Below are 20,406 nucleotides of genomic sequence, written 5' to 3' on the forward strand. Positions count from 1 at the left end.
GGAAGCATGTGATAAGACTTCAGGGCTCCCTAGACCGACCAGTGGGGGGGCACATGCGAGCAACGACCAGGAAGGGGAGGGGGGAATTGGCATAACGACTAAAATTGGGATGGGAGAAAAATACACAGAAAAACAGGAGGAGAAAGAAAAAGTGGAGCAAAAATAAAATAAAATACGGTGCTGGTACAAGTACTACTATTACCACAACAACGACGACAATGAACAGTCTGCCATGTCCCTGCGCGCCCCCCCCCCTCTCGCCCGCAGCCCTGCCCATGATGGACAACATCCTGCAGCAGACCATCCAGTACACGCGGCAGAGGAAGATCTTCAAGATGCCCGTCCTGTACCACCAGTCGGTCCACTTCAAGCTGGCGGAGCTGGCGACGGAGATCGAGCTGCTCCGCTCCCTCCTCTTCCGCGCCACAGGTGGGTTCACGGCAGGGCTGGCGGGGCGACACGGCCTCTCAATGATATCACCATATTGTTTGGCTATATCACGATCAGTGATGCTACAGATTACTTGTCAAAATTATCTGATTACTAATTACTTCTTTAAAAAGTAATCGAGTTACTTTACTGATTACTTGATTATCAAAGGAAAGTAACTAGGTTACGAAGTCGTCGCCGTCGTCCCCCCTGCTGCTGCCACAACATAAGAATGACAACAGTTTTCTTTTTAAATAATGCTTTATTGAAAGTGCATAATGTCATAAATCATGATTGGCTGCTCAGACAGGTGAATGAATGAATGAATGAATGAATGAATGAATGAATGAATGAATGAAATTCATCATGAGACGTCATCAGCCATCAGTTGCAGTCATCCGCAAGTCGCGGGTAACATGAATCTCTCTCTCACTCTCACTCTCACTCTCTCTCTCTCTCAAGTAGCCAAATTACACTATAAAACGAAGTGGATAGTTGATTTAACTTCATGCTGAAGCCATTCTAAAATCAGCTATAAACGTAAACATGTGTGTGTGGCTGTGTGCGAGCGCACGTCCCATCTCCGGTCTAGCTGACTGAACCCCTGGCTCTCTTATCATCAGCATTATGAGATAGTAACTAAATAGTAACACACAGCCACTTGGAAAAGTAACTGTAATCAGATTATTGGCTTGTAAAAAGTAACAAGTTAGATGACTATTTACTGAAAAAAGTAATCAGATTAGAGTAACTAGTTACTTAGTAACTAGTTACTGGCATCACTGATCACGATATATATATCACGATATTTTGACATTTCCTCGAAAGCACTTAAAAATGCTTGATTTAACCCTTTGATGCATACAGTCACGCCAACATGATGATTATAATAGTCCCCGCAACATTATGTCTGCATTAAACCATGAAGATGCTTTCAAAAATAATTAAATTAAAAGTTTCTAAAAATCTAAAAAGAGTACCGGTAGTCTACTGACACACTAACACAGAAAAAACTATTTATATAAAAACTCTTGGGTGTTTAAGACTTTTGCACAGTACTGTGTTTTCTATCCACTTCAGCCAAAAAGACACACACACACACACACACACACACACACACACACACACACACACACACACACACACACACACACACACACACACACACACACACACACACATACATACACACACACACACACACACACACACACACACACACACACACACACACACACACACACACACACACACACACACACACACACACACACACACACACACACACACACACTACTGTGAGAAAATAATAATCATTTTTATTATCAGCAATGTTATAACATCCTACTGGTAAACAAAACACTGTAAAGGTGTGTGTAGATCAGTGTAGCTGGTCGTCATAGCGAGGGCGTCATGACGTCATCTTCAACGCGACACACACGGACAATAGAGAAGGAAGGGTCGACACTTTAAACACTTTAACACTACACCATATTTTATCTATGTATTACTAAAAGATTACATCTCTACCTCGTTTTTGCATTTTGTTGCATTTTGTACTTTAGCTTTGTATATTGTATATTTTGTATAGCGTTTGGTCTTTATTCTTTTAACTTTTTTTTTACTGTATGAAGCAAGGGTTCATATATTATATGTTACAATAAATATGGGCAACCAGGCTTTGGTGGTTAAGAGTCTCGAGGGATAATTGTAGCCAGACAAGACCTGGGACCTTTAGATCAGCTGTTCAGCAAAAATATTAACATTTGACCAGAGCTACTTGCAGATTATAGACATTGGAATTGTGCTTTGCTGTATGAATAGTTATGGAAATAAAGATATTTGGATATTAACCTCTTATCCATCGGGCAAGCATCAGGCTAGTTTTGCATAAAATTACGCCCCCAAAGTAATTTAAGATGTAATCTTGAACCACATATTATAGCACATGCATGAGTCTGGTCTCTTTTGAAAGGAAACATTCTGAATTAATTCTGAACTATCTGAGTGTGAATGTAATAGAGTTACAGAGGTTTGAACACACTGAAATAAAAGTTTTGTTTACTTACGTCTGAATTAGTTTGCAAACAGATGCCTGCAAAAGAGTTCCAGCTGAGAGGTATATGAGCTGGAAAACACAATGGGTCCATAGCCTGAAGTCTTATCTAGTACAGGTCCAAAGTTGATAACAATACAGTTTCTTCCCAAATGAAGTGCAATTTCAATCACATTCAGATAGAACAACATAGTAGAGTAGAGTAGGGACTGCTATTATCCCCACTGCTAGGTTCACATAATTAAAACAAAATTATCAACAATCCATCAGGATAAGTGGAAGGGAAAAAACCTAAACTTAGAAAATATGCTGTATAATTGTATATGAATTCCTCTTGTTTCTTTGTTTACATACATTGCGTACAGCTTGTGTTATATTATGTTTTATTGTATTTTCTTTTTTCTTGTAGCCATCTTGGTCTATATGTCATTGGTCAAGTAATTTGTCAAGTATATTATTATATACTTATTGTTTATGTGTCTTGTAAGCCCATATGGGCTGGGCATACACCTGTATGTAAGACACGAAAAATAAAAAAAACATCAAACAAACATCAAACAAGCTAAAAGGACATACAGTTACAGAACTGTATAACCAGAACATACAAAAGTACATAACAAAAACAATATGACAATGAATCAGTCCTAGTCCGTACATATTTGGACATTGACAATTGTTGGACTTTAAATTAAAACGTTTAAACGGTATGTGCTTGAGAGAGCTGCAGACGGGTCTCTCTGGTTTAGACGGAGAGGTGAGTTTGCCGCCTTTGTTCGACCGGGACGCGTGGGGTTGAGGAAGGCCTCCGCTGCAACATTAATGAGACAAAGTTCTCAGTAAAAGTGAAACCACTTTTGTCTTCCTCCTGTCTGTGTCTCATGGTGTTAATAATAGTCACTCTTGAGGCGCCTGCCAGACGTCCACAGGGTGAATCACCAGCCGGTCAGACGGACTCAAACCGATACTCACGACGTGTGTCGTTGTAGCGCACAGAGCCGGCCCTTCCTACAAGCAAACCGAGCACTGTGCCAAGGGCCCCCCGTCTCACTCTCGGCCCCGAGATCCAGACATATGAGGCCGTGGACCAACGTCTTGTCTCACATATATTTTTACCAGTTTGCGACTCTTTCCACCTCAGATCCAGTGCCTGGATACGGTTCCAGGTACCTGCTGTGCGGACTGAGGCTGGAACAAAGGATTTCTTTTTTTAATTTTGGTCCTTGGTCTTGGAATGACCTTCAGTCTCGAGCCTCAAACTGTAGGCACGTGTTCCTTTAGCCAGTTTTACTTACATAATGATCAAGTCAAATTCCATACTGTAGTTAATAGGGGTGGGACGGTTCACAAAATGGACGGTTCGGTTCGTATCACGGTTTTTGGGGTCACGGTTTTCGGTTCGGTTCGATATACGTAAATTTTTATTAAAAAAAATATGTAACGCTCAAAAATCTAAACATGCTTCATTTATTAAAAAAAGGCCGAACTGACCGAAAAATATAGGCTACATTTGTCAAAGTATTAACTTAGTGCAAACAAACAATATGCTCAGCCAGCACTAGACTTTCCTTTCTTTAAAGGGGAACTATCTTATAAATGGCCTTTTTCAGTGTTTAGCATTGTTTCCTAGCTATGTGGACTTATATTAATATGATCTATGTCTCTAATTATCATATTGGCGCATTCTTCCAATTCTCCTCTCACAATATTCACCCTCACTGAACTGAGTCATCTGAAAATGTGATGATTTGTGATGTCAGAAAGACACCGCTGCATGTTAATGTTCAGGCGAGTCAGTAACTTACCATTGTGGTTGGAGCCCAGCCTCAAAACGGCTTAGGATCTTGAGGTAGAAAAATGCTGTTTTTGAGGACTTGATTAGAAATACAAAACAATGAATTAAAAAAAATTAAATTACAGAGGTGTTCCATAAACTCACAGGAATTGTGTAAAAGTGCCCAAATAGTGAAAGAAATAGTAAAATAGTTCCCTTAACACTTTGGCTGCCATGGGTTAAATTCATTATCAACCGTAGGTTGCCGGCTCTATTTGTCTATAGAGAAAGTCCCCTTCTTTGCAGGGCTATAACTTTTTAAATTCTATTGCTACATTGCCATTATTAGGGCCCATTCAAAGTCCTATATGTATTGTTCATTGTGTAGCAACGTTAAACTTTTTCATTCACATATTCATAGTAAAGGTGTAGCAACGTTAAACTTTTTCATTCACATATTCATAGTAAAGTATGGTCTAATGTATAAGTATGTTTTCATCTCTTTCTGCAGCTTTCTCCAGAACGTGATCTATAGCCCCAAATACATTATATTGATGATGCAATACAGTTTGATGGCAATCAGCGCGATATAAAAAATTCCAACTAGACGTACTTCTAGAAGTTACTACACGTCATCTGATGTTGACCGGATGGGCGAGGGGCCGTTTATAATTCCGTGGGCAGCGTTATACCAATCATCTAATGTGGGTCAAATGTTGATCATAGCAGTTAGTATCGAAGACGGTAACGTTACACGCTGAAACTCACCCCAGTCTCCGCGCGCCGTTGGGCGATCATCATAGAGTTGAAATCTTATCATTATGGGATGTAAATTTACCCGGTCCATCTCCAGCTTGTATAATGGTATATACGTCCAAATCATGTTGTTTATCGAGTTATTGGCAATCGATCACTGTGTAGCGTGACAAGCCATAGTCGCGGGACCTATAGCGAGCACCCGGAAGTACTACGGACGTAGCACAACCTCTATGCCACTTCCTGTTAAAGCGATTGCGCCGATCGGCCACCAGATGGCGCTCCTGAACCGCCAGAGAGCTCAGTGGGTCCTGCTGGTGGATCTCAGGCCAGCGGAGGGGACATATGAATCCGATCGCAGATTTTTGAAATATTGATATAAGGACGCTGTACAGCGTCCCCCGGCAACTTGAGCATGGCCAGCAAAGACGTCAAAACACGTTTCATGGCAGTCAAAGTGTTAAGTTAATATAAAACCATATAGTCACATTTTAGAATACAATAGAATATAATTTTAGAATACAACTAGAAACACTGTCCTGGCCTGCTTCTAAGTTCAGTGGCCTGACCAAAATTTTTTTTTATTTTTTTTTTTAAATCATCTCGCTGCCCTCCCGTGGCTGCTCGCGGCCCACCTTTGGGTCGCGACCCCGACTTTGGGAACCACTGAGTTAGCCAACTCAAGAGTTCACTCTTTTGGAGATGCAAGGTGTTTCGTCGGCGTCGTCCGCCACTCGCGTACACTGATATCGGGTCCCGTTTGTCTATCCTGCTTCATGTAACGGGTAAGGAATATTAAGATTAGATTGGAGATTACCGGTAAGATTAAACTGGATTTGAAGAAGTCTTTAGTCGTAGCACACATTGCAAGTTAGTCATGCAGTGACACACACACACGCATGCATTTTCTTTTTGGGTCGCCGATGAAATGTCTTCTCTGCGCTTGACCCATGCCGTCGTCCTTCCCCCACGACGAGGGCAGCCGGGAGCAGGCGTGAGTTTTCACAAAGTGCTCCTCCTGTCCAAGTGCTCCTGTCCGTCTTCGTCAGGGACGCGACGGCATTAGCGATCTGTCCTGCTGCATGTTTTTTCATTGGGTTTATCTCTTTCTCTGGAGGGGAAAGAGAACATGCAAACTCCACACAAAGGCCCAGGAGATATTCCACCTGGAAACCCGGTCCCCAATCAATCAATCAATCAATCAATCAATCAAATTTATTTATATAGCACATTTAGACATGACGCTTGTCAACCAAAGTGCTTCACATAGCTAAGAACAAGAAAAGTATAGAATAAACAGAAAAAACAACCAACGGATAGACAAAGGAAACAACACGTCAACAAACAAGGCAAGAGTCGGAGTGAGTCAGGGAAGGCCAGGCGGTATAGGTGGGTTTTGAGTTTCGATTTAAAAGACTCGATGGAGGGGGGGGGGGGAGATTTAATGGACACGGGGATGCTGTTCCAGAGGTCTGGGGCTGCGACCGCAAAAGCACGGCCCCCCCTAGACTTGAAGTTAGACCTACGGGTGGTTAAGAGACCCGTGTCAGCCGATCTGAGGGCCCTGACGTTGGTATAGGGGGTGAGGAGGTCTGCTAGGTAAGCAGGGGCCTTACCATTAAGGGCTTTGTAGACCAATAGGAGCACCTTGAAGTCTATTCTATAGCGCACCGGGAGCCAGTGGAGGGAGTGGAAGTACAAGTTCCCCAAGCGGGAATTGAACCCAGGACCTTCTTGCTGTGAGGCGACAGTGTTAACCTCTGGATGCATGCCTTGCCTGGTGCACGCCACTCTGAAATGCCATCACATTGTGACTTGTAAGCACTTCATCACAAGTAGGGTGGTGGTGGTGGCTGGTGGGCAGGGAGACGGGTCGAGAGACACCCGCTGCCCTGTGCCTCGTTCTCACAGCGGCTCGACAACAGCACTGACACGGACCGGTCGACAGAACACAGCCCTCCGGTGGGATCAGATTTGATCGAGTGCATTCTTGAAAGAGTTTGGACAATACTGTCCACTGGACCGGAGCAAAGCCTCTGCTCACTCTCAAGTGGAACCACGTCTGTTTATCACGGGTCTCTCTCTCTCTCTCTCTCTCTCTCTCTCTCTCTCTCTCTCTCTCTCTCTCGCCTATTCTGCAAGAGTATGTTTCCTACATCTTGTTTTTCATTTCATTTTGACCCTCATTTACACTGACGACGAGCTTACAAAACTAGACACCGTTTATCGGCAATTTCACACATACGGTATAGGGACAACAAATAAGAATAAACGATAATAAATCAGCTAAGACAAGTTACGAGTCGACACACAGGAGTCGGAGATTATACTTTTAAATGCAGCAAAAGAGGGAAGAACCTTCGGCTTCAGGGTCGGCTGGAGGGCGTTCCAGGTGTCGGAAGCATCATCAAAGGAGAAAGCCGTTTTTCCAAGTTCAGAGCAAACTGCAGGAACCCTGAGAACCAACCGGTCATTTTGAACGTGTAGAATAGGTTCCAAGATTCCATTCCAACAGTGTGGTGATGTAAAAGGGACTATTACCAATGAGGGCTTTAGAAATAAACAAATACCAATGATAGTTTTGGATGATGGCCTTTCAACCAGAGAAGGACATCCAACCTTTTCATAAAGGACACAGTGGTGGGTATCATATATATCATAAAGGACACAGTGTATCATATATATCATAAAGGACACAGTGGTGGGTATCATATATATCATAAAGGACACAGTGTATCATATATATCATAAAGGACACAGTGTATCATATATATCATAAAGGACACAGTGTATCATATATATCATAAAGGACACAGTGGTGGGTATATCTGTCATAAAGGACACAGTGGTGGGTATCATATATATCATAAAGGACACAGTGTATCATATATATCATAAAGGACACAGTGGTGGGTATCATATATATCATAAAGGACACAGTGGTGGGTATCATATATATCATAAAGGACACAGTGGTGGGTATCATATATATCATAAAGGACACAGTGTATCATATCTGTCATAAAGGACACAGTGTATCATATATATCATAAAGGACACAGTGTATCATATATATCATAAAGGACACAGTGTATCATATCTGTCATAAAGGACACAGTGTATCATATATATCATAAAGGACACAGTGTATCATATCTATCATAAAGGACACAGTGTATCATATCTGTCATAAAGGACACAGTGTATCATATATATCATAAAGGACACAGTGTATCATATCTGTCATAAAGGACACAGTGTATCATATCTGTCATAAAGGACACAGTGTATCATATCTGTCATAAAGGATACAGTGTATCATATATATCATAAAGGACACAGTGTATCATATATATCATAAAGGACACAGTGTATCATATATATCATAAAGGACACAGTGTATCATATCTGTCATAAAGGACACAGTGTATCATATCTATCATAAAGGACACAGTGTATCATATCTGTCATAAAGGACACAGTGTATCATATATATCATAAAGGACACAGTGTATCATATCTGTCATAAAGGACACAGTGTATCATATATATCATAAAGGACACAGTGTATCATATATATCATAAAGGACACAGTGTATCATATCTGTCATAAAGGACACAGTGTATCATATATATCATAAAGGACACAGTGTATCATATCTATCATAAAGGACACAGTGTATCATATCTGTCATAAAGGACACAGTGTATCATATATATCATAAAGGACACAGTGTATCATATCTGTCATAAAGGACACAGTGTATCATATCTGTCATAAAGGACACAGTGTATCATATCTGTCATAAAGGATACAGTGTATCATATATATCATAAAGGACACAGTGTATCATATATATCATAAAGGACACAGTGTATCATATCTGTCATAAAGGACACAGTGTATCATATCTGTCATAAAGGATACAGTGTATCATATATATCATAAAGGACACAGTGTATCATATATATCATAAAGGACACAGTGTATCATATCTGTCATAAAGGACACAGTGTATCATATCTATCATAAAGGATACAGTGTATCATATATATCATAAAGGACACAGTGTATCATATATATCATAAAGGACACAGTGTATCATATATATCATAAAGGACACAGTGGTGGGTATCATATCTGTCACCAGTAATACATCTTGCAGAATGATAGACCGAGTCCAGAGGTGTAAGAGTCGACTAGAGAGCAGGTTTTATAGGTGAAACTAAATTGCCAATTGTAGAGGGAACATAAGAGATGAAATGTTCTCCGTCACCACCAGGGTTTGGGAGCAGAGCACGGTACAGACAGCAGCATCACACACACACTACTACTGATGTATAACTGCTGGTAGGGCTGAGCCCAAACGTTCGAACCTTCGTCCGTTACGTTGGCATTCGAATTCTAAATCAACATTAGAATTTTTTTTTTAATAATAAAAAATATAATATAATATAATATATGTTTTTATTCATTCTGTTTAAACCAATGGGGTTTTTCTTCACAGTTGCAGATAAAGATTAGGCTACACTAATATTATAGTATTAAAAGAAACTGATGATTTATATTCATTAAAGAAAGTTGATTTAATTGATTTAGTTGGGCTGGGGCTTCTCCCTGGGCTGGGTCTGGGGCTGGAAAGTTGATTTAATAAAAGAAAAAAAGACTAATTGAATCAGATTAATCACTTTATTCAAAGTGAGAATTTAGTTTGAGGATATTTATATATAAAAAAAATTATAAAAATAAAATATTTGTTTAATTTTTCTTAATTTTTTTTTTAAATTAAAAACGAAGGTTCGAATGCTCGTTTGAAAAACCCTGACGAAGTTCGAATCCCAAAAACAGGCTTCGGGGAAACAGCCTTAGGGCCCGCGTCCACCTAGCGCATATTTCTCCGTGAAACATGCTGGGAGTGCGCCGGCAGCGCTGGCATGCAGCGCATCTTGTAGATGACAGAGAGAAATCTACAGCCATGCCGCGGTTTTGCACATATTATAGCATATTTGAATAACTTTATTGTATATTAATTATATATATAGTTATTGCCTGACACCACAGTTCGCCCTTTGCTTTTTATTAGCTTTTTAGTAGTGTATTCGTGTAGTTATTATTATTAGTTTTGTCGCGAATCTCAATGGTCTGTGTGGAGACAGCCAGACAGGCAGGCAGCTCCGGTGTCAGGTTACAAACAGAGTGGTAGATGAATGGCTGTGATTGGTTGTTTGAATATGCGCTCAGCGCATCGCTCTGAAAGTTCAGAAAGTTTCAACTTTCGTCCGCACAAAAACGCTGAGAAAAGACGCCGAAGGCAGCGCACTTCCTAGAGGCGGCCGCATGCGCTCCCTCCCCATTGTAATACATTGAAAACAGACGCGTGCGGTCCTAATTATGCGCTAGGTGGACGCGGGCCCTTACCTACTGGTGTGTAATGTATAGCGTCCTCCTCACCTCCTCCTCTCCCTCCTCTTCTCCCTCCTCCTCACCTCCTCTTCTCCCTCCTCTTCTCCCTCCTCACCTCCTCTTCTCCCTCCTCTTCTCCCTCCTCCTCACCTCCTCCTCTCCCTCCTCTTCTCCCTCCTCCTCACCTCCTCTTCTCCCTCCTCTTCTCCCTCCTCACCTCCTCTTCTCCCTCCTCTTCTCCCTCCTCCTCACCTCCTCTTCTCCCTCCTCCTCACCTCCTCTTCTCCCTCCTCTTCTCCCTCCTCCTCACCTCCTCTTCTCCCTCCTCTTCTCCCTCCTCCTCACCTCCTCTTCTCCCTCCTCCTCACCTCCTCTTCTCCCTCCTCTTCTCCCTCCTCTTCTCCCTCCTCTTCTCCCTCCTCCTCACCTCCTCCTCACCTCCTCCTCACCTCCTCTTCCCCCTCCTCTTCTCCCTCCTCTTCTCCCTCCTCTTCTCCCTCCTCTTCACCTCCTCTTCTCCCTCCTCTTCTCCCTCCTCTTCACCTCCTCTTCTCCCTCCTCTTCACCTCCTCTTCTCCCTCCTCACCTCCTCTTCTCCCTCCTCTTCTCCCTCCTCCTCACCTCCTCCTCTCCCTCCTCACCTCCTCCTCACCTCCTCCTCACCTCCTCTTCTCCCTCCTCTTCTCCCTCCTCTTCTCCCTCCTCTTCTCCCTCCTCCTCACCTCCTCTTCTCCCTCCTCACCTCCTCTTCTCCCTCCTCACCTCCTCTTCTCCCTCCTCCTCACCTCCTCTTCTCCCTCCTCCTCACCTCCTCTTCTCCCTCCTCCTCACCTCCTCTTCTCCCTCCTCCTCACCTCCTCCTCTCCCTCCTCTTCTCCCTCCTCCTCACCTCCTCCTCTCCCTCCTCCTCTCCCTCCTCTTCTCCCTCCTCCTCACCTCCTCTTCTCCCTCCTCTTCTCCCTCTTCTTCTCCCTCCTCCTCACCTCCTCTTCTCCCTCCTCTTCTCCCTCCTCCTCACCTCCTCTTCTCCCTCCTCTTCTCCCTCCTCCTCACCTCCTCTTCTCCCTCCTCTTCTCCCTCCTCTTCTCCCTCCTCTTCTCCCTCCTCCTCACCTCCTCTTCTCCCTCCTCCTCACCTCCTCTTCTCCCTCCTCCTCACCTCCTCTTCTCCCTCCTCTTCTCCCTCCTCCTCACCTCCTCTTCTCCCTCCTCCTCACCTCCTCTTCTCCCTCCTCCTCACCTCCTCTTCTCCCTCCTCTTCTCCCTCCTCCTCACCTCCTCCTCACCTCCTCTTCTCCCTCCTCTTCTCCCTCCTCCTCACCTCCTCTTCTCCCTTCTCCTCACCTCCTCCTCACCTCCTCCTCTCCCTCCTCCCTCCCTGCAGCACTCTACATCAAGGGCAACGACGTCACCAAGCTGGCCTCCATGGCGAAGCTGAAGGCGGGCCGCCTGGCGCGGGAGGTGGGCGACGGCTGCCTGCAGTACTGGGGCGGCATGGGGTTCACCAGCGACGTGCTGGTCAGCCGGTTCTACAGGTGAGACTGGTCAGCCGGTTCTATAGGTGAGACTGGTCAGCCGGTTCTATAGGTGAGACTGGTCAGCCGGTTCTACAGGTGAGACTGGTCAGCCGGTTCTACAGGTGAGACTGGTCAGCAGGTTCTACAGGTGAGACTGGTCAGCAGGTTCTACAGGTGAGACTGGGGAGCCGGTTCTACAGGTGAGACTGGTCAGCCGGTTCTACAGGTGAGACTGGTCAGCCGGTTCTACAGGTGAGACTGGTCAGCCGGTTCTACAGGTGAGACTGGTCAGCAGGTTCTACAGGTGAGACTGGTCAGCAGGTTCTACAGGTGAGACTGGTCAGCCGGTTCTACAGGTGAGACTGGTCAGCAGCCGGTTCTACAGGTGAGACTGGTCAGCCGGTTCTACAGGTGAGACTGGTCAGCCGGTTCTACAGGTGAGACTGGTCAGCAGGTTCTACAGGTGAGACTAGAGAGCAGGTTCTACAGGTGAGACTGGTCAGCCGGTTCTACAGGTGAGACTGGTCAGCCGGTTCTACAGGTGAGACTAGAGAGCAGGTTCTATAGGTGAGACTGGTCAGCCGGTTCTACAGGTGAGACTAGAGAGCAGGTTCTATAGGTGAGACTAGAGAGCAGGTTCTACAGGTGAGACTAGAGAGCAGGTTCTATAGGTGAGACTAGAGAGCAGGTTCTACAGGTGAGACTAGAGAGCAGGTTCTATAGGTGAGACTAGAGAGCAGGTTCTATAGGTGAGACTAGAGAGCAGGTTCTACAGGTGAGACTAGAGAGCAGGTTCTATAGGTGAGACTAGAGAGCAGGTTCTATAGGTGAGACTAGAGAGCAGGTTCTACAGGTGAGACTAGAGAGCAGGTTCTATAGGTGAGACTAGAGAGCAGGTTCTATAGGTGAGACTAGAGAGCAGGTTCTATAGGTGAGACTAGAGAGCAGGTTCTACAGGTGAGACTAGAGAGCAGGTTCTATAGGTGAGACTAGAGAGCAGGTTCTACAGGTGAGACTAGAGAGCAGGTTCTACAGGTGAGACTAGAGAGCAGGTTCTATAGGTGAGACTAGAGAGCAGGTTCTACAGGTGAGACTAGAGAGCAGGTTCTATAGGTGAGACTAGAGAGCAGGTTCTATAGGTGAGACTAGAGAGCAGGTTCTATAGGTGAGACTAGAGAGCAGGTTCTATAGGTGAGACTAGAGAGCAGGTTCTATAGGTGAGACTAGAGAGCAGGTTCTATAGGTGAGACTAGAGAGCAGGTTCTACAGGTGAGACTAGAGAGCAGGTTCTATAGGTGAGACTAGAGAGCAGGTTCTATAGGTGAGACTAGAGAGCAGGTTCTACAGGTGAGACTAGAGAGCAGGTTCTATAGGTGAGACAGGTTCTCTACAACATGGGTGTTGCTAGCTTTGGGCAAATCCAGGACAAATGGTTTTTGCTAACCCCAAACCTTAACATGCCCTTTATTTTAAAGGTCCCCTGTCTTATAAATGGCCTTTTTCCAGTGTTTAGCATTGTTTTCTAGCAATGGGGGTTTGTATCAATGGGGTCTGTGTCTCTCAAAATTCTCATTTTGGCGGATTTGCTCCAATTCAGTTGAGACAAGATCCTCCCCCAGTGATCTAAGCCATTGACTCGCTATCCTACGCAGCAAGGAGCTGATCTGCATAACTAACGCCCCCTCTATGGTTGTAGCGCACATCCGCTCAACAACAGAGCGAGTGGAAATACTGACACTTCCTCAAACGGGTTGACGTGGCGCGGGTGCCGACAGAGAGAGACGGGACGCATCTCTCCTCTCTCTCTCTCCCTCTCTCTGTCTGTCTCTGTCTCTCTCTCCCTCTCTCCCTCGAGTCGTCTCGGAGCATTTACACACATTCCCTGTGTGTGGGGAAACACACACACAGTGTCACACACAGTCGGGACGCATCTCTCCTCTCTCTCTCCCTCTCTGAGCATCTCTCCTCTCTCTCTCCCTCTCTCTGTCTCTCTCTCCCTCTCTCTCGCTCGCTCGTTCTCTGCTCTCTCTCTGTCGGCACTCGCGTCACGTCAACCTGTTGCAAAATATCATAGCGCAAATATCTTATGCCCCCCCCCACGGTGAAATTAATTAGTCTCCCCCTCTACCTCTCTCTCTGTCTGCCAGTGCAGACTGTGGGTGACTGTCACTCAAAGCGCTTTGCGTGTATGGGCGGAGTGGAAAAATGCTGCTTTAGAGTACTTGATTAGAAATACAAAACAATTTTTTTTTTTAAACCTTACAGATGTGTTCCATAGACTCACAGGAATTGTGTAACATTGCCCAAATAGTGAAAGGAATAGCAAAACATGGGACCATTAAAACTATGCTTTATTTCACACATAAGCTCACACACATGGGGTGTCTGGTACCCGTGTGGACCCAATGAGCCCATCTGTTGTGATGACGTTAGTCCCCATAGCAGCCATTTTATTGTAATGAGACATTTTTAATTTTTTAATTTTTTAATTTTTTTTTACTTGACCTCACTGCATAAAACATCCTATTGTGACGTCTAGGATAATCACAGCCTCATGTAGCTCCACAACCACAGACTAGAGACCTGGGGGGGCGTTCAGAGGACGTATGGCTTTCCTGTGTATATTGACACATATTGGGGGGTGTTTCTGAGTAGAACAGAAACGGAACAGAAATGCTTTTCCAACCAAATCACAATTTCCTGGTCTTGGTGCCTCATTCTGGAGGGATTCAAACCATGTTGATCAATTCTAGATTGGTACAATTGACCTGTCTCAAACCCTGCCCCTTTTCTTGATCCTCCAATCACAACTGTCGCTTACCTCGGACAAACTTGGTTTGTCCGAGGTAAGCGACAGTTGTGATTGGAGGATCAAGAAAAGAGGGCAGGGTTTGAGACAGGTCCATTCTAGATTGGTACAATTGCTACATGTTGCACCAAATCTGTGTAACAACAAATTATATCAACCCAAAGATTTCTGCAACGTCTTATGAGACAGAATTGAGCATGGGAATGGCCACCATACACTCGGATGTTTAATCATTTGAATAGGCAATAATCAAATTGTGATATTTATTGCACGTTAATAGACATTGAATATCGATGTACAATGTTGAGCTGCATCTCAGATGATTCCTTAAGAAGGGTAGCAGCTTGTCAACGGTGTGTGTGTGGCACCTGCTGCTAACTTTGACCTTGGTAGAGATAGATAGATAGATAGAGAGGAGGATAGAGAGAGAGAGATAAATGCCAGACCGCACAGCAGAAAAACAGCACCATGTGTATGCATCACCGCAGCACCATGTGTATGCATCACCACAGCACCATGTGTATGCATCACCGCAGCACCATGTGTATGCATCACCACAGCACCATGTGTATGCATCACCGCAGCACCATGTGTATGCATCACCGCAGCACCATGTGTATGCATCACCGCAGCACCATGTGTATGCATCACCGCAGCACCATGTGTATGCATCACCGCAGCACCATGTGTATGCATCACCGCAGCACCATGTGTATGCATCACCGCAGCACCATGTGTATGCATCACCACAGCACCATGTGTATGCATCACCACAGCACCATGTGTATGCATCACCGCAGCACCATGTGTATGCATCACCGCAGCACCATGTGTATGCATCACCGCAGCACCATGTGTATGCATCACCACAGCACCATGTGTATGCATCACCGCAGCCCTGGGCGGTGTCCTGGGCTCAGCCCCTGATCTCCTATAAATGCCCCTGCTCAACAATACAGTAAATAAACAAATTTTCAATCATGGATTTATAAATATGAATGAGCTTTTCTCACGAGGATTCGTTGTGACCCAGAGCAGCTTTTTGAACTCACCGTGCCTTTGGACTACAGATCTACTAGCCTATAGTGTTTTATTCAGCCTGCCTTGTGTTTTACAGATGTGGAGGCTTTGTCAACAAAAGGCAGATAATAACCTTTTTCAGTCGAGAATAATTTGGTGGGCCGTTTAAATTAGATTTACCAGGGTAGGTTCTGTTTTAAACCTTTATTTACCAGAGTGGGTTCTGTTTTAAACCTTTATTTACCAGAGTGGGTTCTGTTTTAAACCTTTATTTACCAGAGTGGGTTGTTTTTAACCTTTATTTACCAGAGTAGGTTCTGTTTTAAACCTTTATTTACCAGAGTGGGTTGTTTTTAACCTTTATTTACCAGGGTAGGTTCTGTTTTTAACCTTTATTTACCAGAGTAGGTTCTGTTTTTAACCTTTATTTACCAGAGTGGGTTCTGTTTGTAACCTTTATTTACCAGAGTGGGTTCTGTTTTAAACCTTTATTTACCAGGATAGGTTCTGTTTAAACCTTTATTTACCAGAGTAGGCTCTGTTTCTAACCTTTATTTACCAGGGTAGGTTCTGTTTTTAACCTTTATTTACCAGGGTAGGTTCTGTTTTTAACCTTTATTTACCAGGGTAGGTTCTGTTTTTAACCTTTATTTACCAGGGTAGGTTCTGTTTCTAACCTTTATTTACCAGAGTGGGTTCTGTTTTAAACCTTTATTTACCAGAGTAGGTTCTGTTTTTAACCTTTATTTACCAGAGTAGGTTCTGTTTTAAACCTTTATTTACCAGGGTAGGTTCTGTTTAAACCTTTATTTACCAGGGTAGGTTCTGTTTTTAACCTTTATTTACCAGGGTAGGTTCTGTTTATAACCTTTATTTACCAGGGTAGGTTCTGTTTTTAACCTTTATTTACCAGAGTAGGTTCTGTTTTTAACCTTTATTTACCAGGGTAGGTTCTGTTTTTAACCTTTATTTACCAGGGTAGGTTCTGTTTTTAACCTTTATTTACCAGGGTAGGTTCTGTTTTTAACCTTTATTTACCAGAGTGGGTTCTGTTTTTAACCTTTATTTATAAGGGTAGGTTCTGTTTTTAACCTTTATTTACCAGGGTAGGTTCTGTTTCTAACCTTTATTTACCAGAGTGGGTTCTGTTTTTAACCTTTATTTATAAGGGTAGGTTCTGTTTTAAACCTTTATTTACCAGAGTAGGTTCTGTTTTAAACCTTTATTTACCAGGGTAGGTTCTGTTTTTAACCTTTATTTACCAGAGTAGGTTCTGTTTTTAACCTTTATTTACCAGGGTAGGTTCTGTTTTTAACCTTTATTTACCAGGGTAGGTTCTGTTTTTAACCTTTATTTACCAGAGTAGGTTCTGTTTATAACCTTTATTTACCAGAGTAGGTTCTGTTTATAACCTTTATTTACCAGGGTAGGTTCTGTTTAAACCTTTATTTACCAGGGTAGGTTCTGTTTTAAACCTTTATTTACCAGGGTAGGTTCTGTTTAAACCTTTATTTACCAGGGTAGGTTCTGTTTTTAACCTTTATTTACCAGAGTGGGTTCTGTTTTAAACCTTTATTTACCAGGGTAGGTTCTGTTTTAAACCTTTATTTACCAGAGTAGGTTCTGTTTTAAACCTTTATTTACCAGGGTGGGTTCTGTTTTTAACCTTTATTTACCAGAGTAGGTTCTGTTTTTAACCTTTATTTACCAGAGTAGGTTCTGTTTTTAACCTTTATTTACCAGGGTAGGTTCTGTTTTAAACCTTTATTTACCAGGATAGGTTCTGTTTTTAACCTTTATTTACCAGGGTAGGTTCTGTTTTAAACCTTTATTTACCAGGGTAGGTTCTGATTTAAACCTTTATTTACCAGAGTAGGTTCTGTTTTAAACCTTTATTTACCAGGGTAGGTTCTGATTTAAACCTTTATTTACCAGGGTAGGTTCTGATTTAAACCTTTATTTACCAGAGTAGGTTCTGTTTTAAACCTTTATTTACCAGGGTAGGTTCTGTTTTAAACCTTTATTTACCAGGGTAGGTTCTGTTTAAACCTTTATTTACCAGGGTAGGTTCTGTTTTAAACCTTTATTTACCAGAGTGGGTTCTGTTTTTAACCTTTATTTACCAGAGTAGGTTCTGTTTTTAACCTTTATTTACCAGGATAGGTTCTGTTTTAAACCTTTATTTACCAGGATAGGTTCTGTTTAAACCTTTATTTACCAGGGTAGGTTCTGTTTTTAACCTTTATTTACCAGGATAGGTTCTGTTTTAAACCTTTATTTACCAGGATAGGTTCTGTTTAAACCTTTATTTACCCGAGTAGTTTCACAGAGCTCTTTTTCACCCTGCTTAAGGGTTAAGTGCCCTGCTCAAGGGCACTTTGGCAGTGGCCAAGTGGAGAGGAGCTTTATCACTTCTTCATTAGCAGTCAGTAGTCGGTCACAAGACGGTGCATTCAACAGATTCTATAAGCCTTATTTTAAAACTACAGTGACACCTAGTGACGGGGCAAATCAGGCAAGAGAAGAGGAGGTGTGTGCGTGTGTGCGCGTGTGAGATGGATTTCATTGTGTAAATTGAAGGTAGATGGTGTGAAGGTGATAACTATAATTGGTATCATGCCAGCTGGCATTAACTTGCTCTCTTTCCAATCTACAGGGATGCCAGATTAATATCCATCGGCGGAGGGGCTGATGAGGTAATGCTGTCAATCATCTGCAAATACATGGACACCTTGCCCAAGAACAAGAAGTGATGTCACAACACAGGAAGTGATGTCACAACATCGCCGCTATTAAGTGACTCGTCATTTTCACGTCCAAATCTGACGGAAAACCACCTCAAGTGCAGTTAAATTAAAGGGGAATACCGCTCAATTTAAGAATTGATTCTTCACCACGTCGTCACAGCTTTGAATATTGTAGTTCTCTCGTTTGTTTTTTGGGAGGGCATTGTTCATGTTGAAATACCGTCCGGACTGCCCTAGGGCAGCCATAGGAATAACCAGCCCAATCTCACTTCAAATATCTAAATAAAGTACTTTACACAGGAAAAAGGTACATATTGTACAGCCATAAATAATATATTGACGTATTAACGAAAAGTTACAAGTGTACAATTACCTCCAGACTACCGAGACATATTTACATCATAGTATTGCTGTGTTTGTATCAGGGTGGGTGTCTTAGTCTAGTGGTGAGAGCACTCGACCACAAGCAACTCCCAGTCACACGGTTTGTTTTGGACTTCCACCAATACGAAATGTAAATATATTACTTATACAATAAGTAAATATATTACTTATGGTTATAACATAACATTGATTAGTACTTTATTTACGTTTTCTGATGAGACCACGTTGTAATAACATGTTATTTTACTATTCCATGATATTGAACAAAGTGGGGCTAATATATAGCGGTAGGATCTTTGTATAGCTCACAAGGGGCAGGTTGCTCTGAAAGGCATGCTTTCATCATGGACACCGTCTTCTGACTGTTCCATCCAGGTATGTGGTTTGTGTAAATATTACCTCAAATCTTTGGTATCATTAGTTAATTTCACCGCCTTGACTGAACAGGGCTCATTGTTGTTGATCATCTTAATACTGGGCTTTTCTGTTTTTCCATAGTCTCCAGAAAATTATAAGTGTACAGTTCTAATGTACAGTCAAATGTCATTTAGTGTAAATAAAAATGTATCAAACAATATATTTACTTGTCGTCGCATCTCTGTCATTCATAAAGCGAGTGGAACGCCACATTGTATTAAAGGTAGAATCTGTAATGCCGGCAGACGGCGACTTCTAGGTGAAAGAGCCCCGCTTGGTGTTGTGCTTCGGTCCGACATGTGGGTTGGAGTTTAGTAAGTTATTACACAAGAGTTTCTCCAGTCCTCCTCTCTTGGCAGAGCCTGAGGTGTGGCCAGCAGTACACACCCCCCCAGAGCCTGAGGTGTGGCCAGCAGTACACACCCCCCCAGAGCCTGAGGTGTGGCCAGCAGTACACACCCCCCCAGAGCCTGAGGTGTGGCCAGCAGTACACCCCCCCCCCAGAGCCTGAGGTGTGGCCAGCAGTACACACCCCCCCAGAGCCTGAGGTGTGGCCAGCAGTACCCCCCCCCCCCCCCCCCCTCTGTACCCACTGAAATCTAAAATCCAATCTAAATCTAATCAACACATCAGACAAAAACTAAAACTATAAACTAGGGATGTTCGATATTGGTCTTTTTACTAGGGATGCTCGATATTGGCTTTTTTACCGATACCGATATTCCGATATTGTCCAACTCTTAATTTCGATACCGATACCGATATCAACCGATACCGATATATGCAGGGTTTCCCCCCAAAAAAACTGAATAATTTCAGGTAATTAATCATTTCACTGGATGCATTCAAAAGGCTTTCTAAATGTAAGCATTATCTGTGCAAAATATGATAATTAAAAAAGTAAAAATTAACATTACATATCTCTTGTTGTTGAATTAAACCAACATGCATACTTTTGACAATAAATAAAATAAGAATTGGTTCTTACTTGCTTGCCTGGGTAAATAAAGGTTAAATAAATGTAAAAAAAAAATATATATATATATTTTTTTTTGATACCGATATTTTCCGATATCACATTTTACTGCCGATATCGG

At 42.9% G+C, this 20,406-nt stretch overlaps 1 protein-coding gene across 1 annotated transcript in view; it reads left to right on the forward strand.

Moving 5' to 3' along the window:
* The window catches only part of LOC311239629 (putative acyl-CoA dehydrogenase 6), an 83,972-nt gene extending 64,512 nt beyond the window's left edge, over window positions 1–19,460 (forward strand). The window contains exons 7-9 of the mRNA XM_084328007.1: window positions 268–429; window positions 11,800–11,950; window positions 18,418–19,460. Coding sequence (XP_084184133.1) covers window positions 268–429; window positions 11,800–11,950; window positions 18,418–18,514 — 410 coding nt within the window. The 3' untranslated portion in view covers window positions 18,515–19,460. The remainder of the gene's footprint in view (window positions 1–267; window positions 430–11,799; window positions 11,951–18,417) is intronic.
* Window positions 19,461–20,406: the final 946 nt, after the last annotated feature.

Source organism: Notolepis coatsorum (assembly GCF_963971535.1).
Source record: "Notolepis coatsorum genome assembly, chromosome: 13".
Classification (NCBI taxonomy): domain Eukaryota; kingdom Metazoa; phylum Chordata; class Actinopteri; order Aulopiformes; family Paralepididae; genus Notolepis; species Notolepis coatsorum.